Raw genomic sequence first — 5378 nt, 5'->3', positions numbered from 1 at the left:
CTTCCTTTCGATTCTCCTCTCATATTTTATTTGCCTTCGCCTATTTTCATTTTATCCCACAAGTGAAAATATGGAGTCATGTGACTCCCCTTTTGATTGATAAATCATATCAATGGGATGATTTTGATGGAGCTTGTCGAGGTAATATTGGTTGTTATGTGGTTCTATTTTTCAATCCTAAACATTTAATATCCATTACTATTGGTTTGGGCAATGGTACAAATAAATTTGTTGAGATTATAGCCTTGAAACTATTGCTGACTTTGATTGTGTACATAAACATATAGAAAATTCAAGCTTTTGGCAAATAAAAAATCAGTAAATGGATATAAGTGGGATCTAGCGGATGGAAATTTTGATTCTCTCACCTATTAAAGATATGATTGATAGCTTGTGCTTTACTTTTGCTCAAATATCCTTTCATCATGTTTGCAAAGAGCATAATATAGAGGTAGATACCCTTTAAAAGGAAGGTGTACTTTTGACTATAGATAAATGGAAAACTAAGGACTCAAGGAGGATTCGTTCAACAGAGAAAACACTATCCATGTTTAATCTTTCATAATTCTCCTTTCCCCCTCTTTTCTATATTTTTCCCGATCTCTTTCCCTTTCTGGTTGGGTTGCTCTTCCTCTAGCAACTACCATGGCCTTCCTTGGCTCTGGTGTATGTTACTATTTTGTATATTTTCTCTTTTATGTGGCTGTTATGTGGTTTTTTCCTTTGCTAAGCTTTTTAAACTTCTTCAAAATACAATCCAATTATGTAGATATTCATATAGATCCAAATGCAAATGTAAGTGCACATTTAGATTCAATTTCCATAGATGCTAAAGATGGGCAAAAATTCAATAAATTATGGATTGCTAAATGTTTGGCAATAATAGTGTTCAAGTGGATCTTAGCAAGTTGATTCTTAGACACAATAGTTAGCAAGCTATAATATTGTCCCAGATCTTTTATTCTATTGTACTCATAGACATAGATAATGAATAGATGTTAATATAAGAAATTGCATGACATCTTGTTGGAATGCTATATACATATGTTTATTATAACTATCCACAACTATATTAAAAGGTAATTTGATTTAAACAAGCATTAAGTCGAAACATTTCAATTATTGAGTATAATAAGATCATAATAAAAATTTAATATAGGGTTGTAAGTTCAATAGGTTGAGCACAATTAGTGAGGATGATGGTAAGAGAAGAAAATGCCATCCACCAAAGTTCAAACCCCACAGGGGTGTTCAGGCCAGATTCAACACCTGAGTGAATTATTTAAATGAATTATATAAAAGCAAAGATGCCAATATCTATATATACTGGGATGTTTTTAACAAGGAGATGATGATACCAAAATGGAGAGCAAGAGGAGCCGAGCATGCCATTCCTAATCTTGCAAACATTCTTTTACCCTATTGACAAAGTGCCGAACTCTTATCTCTCTGCACTATCTATTATCAGACTACTCAACTGGATACCCATTGTTGTATATTTGAGGAAAAAAACATGAGCCAATCTTTGTAAACTGGAATTGACCTGGAAGTGATATAAAATCAGAATTAACAGAGCATAAAATATAAAATGTGGCTGTAGTGTCTATCACAGGAGTCCTCTGGCAATAGCTTTGTTGGTCTCCAAATGAGTAGTCTCGTAAACAGGAAGATCTCTGGAGTAGATACTGTTAAGCTCAAAGAGGTCAGAGCTTGAATCACTGTCTGCATACTCCTCATCTAAATTTCTGCTATTGCTGACCTTGGTGGAGTAATTTCTCAATGAAGAAGCCGCGGCATCCTTCTCAAATATCATCCCAATGCGGATCTTTCCAATCTTTTCCTTGTTGGCAGAGGCAGCGGCAGAGGAAATGGAAGAAGAAGAAGACTTGTTGTAAGAGACAGAGGAAGTGGAAGAAGAAGAATACTTGGAAGAGGAAGTGGAAGAGGAAGAATACTTGTTGTAAGAGGCAGAGGAAGTGGAAGAGGAAGAATACTTGTGCTTTGAATGATTAGATGGCGGAGTCTCACAGCTTTTCTTAGAGGGCCTTGAAGCATGTTGGTAATGGTCCTTAGATTTAGGTTTATGGAGGGATGATGAGGTGGATGCAGGGGTGGATGAGGACATTGAACGAGCAAAAAGGGAATAGGAAGAGGTAGAGGATGTTGAATTGCTTGAAAAGTCTGAAACCCCTTTCAACTCCTGGCGCTGTGACTTACTCTTGCTCCAACTGGACACAAGAACAGAGTTGAGAATACTTGCTAGCCTACTACCTGGTGACACGGCCTTGCTCGGCTTGAGTTTAGGGCTTGGCTCCTTCACTTTAGGCATCACCTCTGCCTCCTGCCGAGCATAAGCAGGCCTAGGATTGGAAGTGGTAGTGGAAGTGAGTGCATACCCCCTTTTGCAGGAAGATGAGCCACAACAGCAGCGTCGAGATGAAGAAGATGAGCCAGTGCGCACTTGGAGCGCATTGATGGAATTATACTTGAAAGACAAGTGCTCATCAATCCTAAGCTTAGGCTTGTTGGGTAATGAGAACTCATCCTGGGAGCTCTCTGTTGCCCTTGAAATCGCCTCCAGGAGGGCTGAAGAAAATGATGGCCCCCTCCCCCGCCTCTCTTCAGCGACCCAGTCTGCCATTATAATTAGGTGAGATATCTAAAGAACACCCACCATTCTCAATTCATACGAGCATTCTTGATTGTGCAGGCGAGCCCTTCTCCCTCAAGATTGAAATGCTAATGGGTATTGCACAGTTTAAATGCCAGACCCAGTGGTCATTCTACATTATGCCCCAACTACAATGCTAGTCATACGGAGACCCTTGGCTGTGTACATAATCGATTTCTGTGGGTTTTAGGAAATTGAAATAAGTAATGCAAATTGAATGATGCCTTAATTGCAATGCTAGTGATACAAAACCCTTGCCTGCCTGTATAGACAGGCAATGCCTGTGAGTATTGCGAAATTGAAATGCTAATGGATATTATGAAAAGGAGGTGTTAATGGGTATTCTGAATTGAAATGCTAATAATGGGTATTGCGAAATCGAAATGCTAATAGGTATTCCCCCACGACGCCCCAACTGCAACGCCAGTGTAAGAGAAACCCTGGACTGTATACAAAAGAGATGCTACTTCTAATGGGTATTGCAAAATTCAAATACTATTGTTATTATGAATTGAAATACTACCCGGTATTCAACATGATCCCCCGACTGCAATGCTAGAGATACATAGACCATTGGGCGTATTGCGAAATTGAAATGCTACAGGGTATACTGCGAAATTGAAATGCAAGTGGGTATACTAGGAAATTGAAAAGGTAATGGATATTGGGTCTTGGAAAATCGAAATGTGATGCCCCAATTGCAATGCTTGCCATTAGAGAGCCTTGGCTGCATATATAGGCGTGAAGGGAGCCTAGATCCGAGAGCCAAGAGCCCAAACCCATTCACATGTTGCCTGGTAAATTCTGTGTCTCTTCCTGCCATTTGCACTAAAGCAAAGAAGATCAAGTGCAAGGCAACAGAAAATCCATGGCGTTTGTGCCTTTCAATCCGTAACTTGGGAATATGCTACTAAAGTCGAATTCAACCTCGTAAGATTGTCGGGGAAAGGAAAGCAAAAACAGCACGCTCCCAAAGGAAATCTTGGCTTTTATTAAGTTTACCTTTAACGCGCCTGGCTGCATTGTGAGGACGCTCCCGACAGGGGTTCTTGCTTTAAATTCAATTTGGCCGCAGAGATGGAGGTGGCTTCACATCTTCCTCACATCGAGCTCCTTACATGGTACGAGCAGTGTTTAATGGTTGCTTGTCTTTTACCAGAGGCACTACGACCACCCAGTCTTTCGTTGAGTGAGAATGTCCCCACCCTGCCTTCTAAAATCACATGTAACAATGTCCCCCACATCTGCCTTATCTCTTCCCTTCCAAACAGGTAGGGCCCACCTCAATTCTATGTAAAGTAGGGAGCAAATGGATCTATTTTTCTCCTATAACTTTGATTACATGTGCTTTTACAAATGTTAAAGGTGTTGTTTGACTTTAGTTAAATGCGGTGTTTATTATTACGCTTTTAAGTCTTTCGACTCAATGTAAAGTTGTGATGGTGAATGTAAACTTGTGAGGGTGAATGATGTATACACACATTTGATCTTAAATTTAGCTAACTCTTTTATTCTATTGGTTGTTTTTGAAATATAAAATGATCAAAACAAGTGGGTCGGCCCTTGCAAACAAAATGTTGGCAACTAGCACACTACTAGCAAAAACAAGCAGGAGGCATCACTGCAACAGAGAACTACACTAACAACTAATAAACTACCAACTAGCAGAGAATTAACCAAACTAAATTTACAGCTATAGTACTAACTATACTATGATTGTTCAAAGCATAAATTGTTGGCAAAAACAAACCGACCCATCCTAGAAACAACACACTACCATTTACATCTATCAAGGTAACATCTTTCTAGTGTTGTCAACTATAGTAATAATCATACTATTAAAGTTTAGAATATAAAATTGTTGGCATAAACAAGCCAACCCAAGTTTGAGTAATAGCTATAAACCAACAAATCAGATAACAGTAGAAAACAAAAAAAACAACTAGGGTCATAAAACCCTTAAAGACTACCATATTATTTTTCATCACTCTCCTTTCTTTTCCCAACCAGAAGTACCCTAGCCCAATCCTCAGCTAGAAACTTATAGAGGAGGTTGTTATCCTCTATGTCCAACCCCGTTTCATCCTTCTCCTGCACCAACAATTGGAGGGTGGTAGCAGCAGCATGGGTAACCTTCAGTGCAAATTTAGAGGAGTAGAACCCCTCCTCTAAGGATTTGACCATTTTTTTCAGCTGTGCCTTTCTCTCATTTTGTTCCTCCTCTTTCTCCTTATTTTCTTTTTCATCATTTTTATACACCTCTTTAGTCTTTGTCAATGGCTGGTTCTCATCCTACAAAACTTGAGGGTTAGTAAAAACATTGATTTTTCCTTTACTAGAGAGGAGATGGTGATAGGGGAAGTGTCTACTTTGTTGATGTCCTCACAAAAGGTAATAGGCTGCAGGGTAAAGCTTGTCGACACATGTGTGGTCTTAGTGGTATTGACATTACCAGCAGACACCTAAGTATTATCAATAGAGTTTTCACTTTTTTCTTTCTCCTCATTCCCCTTTTCTCTCTTGGAGTCAGAGTGTTTCTCCTCCTCCAGCTCTATTTCACTATTTTTTAAACTCTCCTCCTTTGCCTCGTCAATCCTAAATCTATTAGCCTTTTGTTTATACCTTGCTTGTGTTTTTGCAAGCCTTCCCGACCTTCTTTTACCCTTTCCACCTCCTTCCTCTTCTAAATCCTCAACTTCCACCTCCA

General features: G+C 39.1%; 1 protein-coding gene across 1 annotated transcript; it reads right to left on the bottom strand.

Moving 5' to 3' along the window:
- Positions 1-1274: 1274 nt before the first annotated feature.
- On the bottom strand, positions 1275-3914 carry LOC149538747 (uncharacterized). The gene has a single exon (XM_089800070.1). The coding sequence runs from the start codon at positions 2639-2641 to the stop codon at positions 1607-1609; it is 1035 nt and encodes a 344-aa protein (XP_089656196.1). The 5' UTR covers positions 2642-3914; the 3' UTR covers positions 1275-1606.
- Positions 3915-5378: the final 1464 nt, after the last annotated feature.

Source organism: Cupressus sempervirens, chromosome 9, assembly GCF_028749045.1.
Source record: "Cupressus sempervirens isolate cs-2001-9-10 chromosome 9, ASM2874904v1, whole genome shotgun sequence".
NCBI classification, from domain to species: Eukaryota; Viridiplantae; Streptophyta; class Pinopsida; order Cupressales; family Cupressaceae; genus Cupressus; species Cupressus sempervirens.
The sequence above is the reverse complement of the archived record's forward strand: the minus strand, read 5'-3'. Positions and strand labels throughout refer to the sequence as shown.

Coding starts and splice junctions, on each gene's coding strand:
- LOC149538747 (XM_089800070.1), bottom strand. CDS start 2,641: ATGGCAGACTGGGTCGCTGAAGAGAGGCGGGGGAGGGGGCCATCATTT.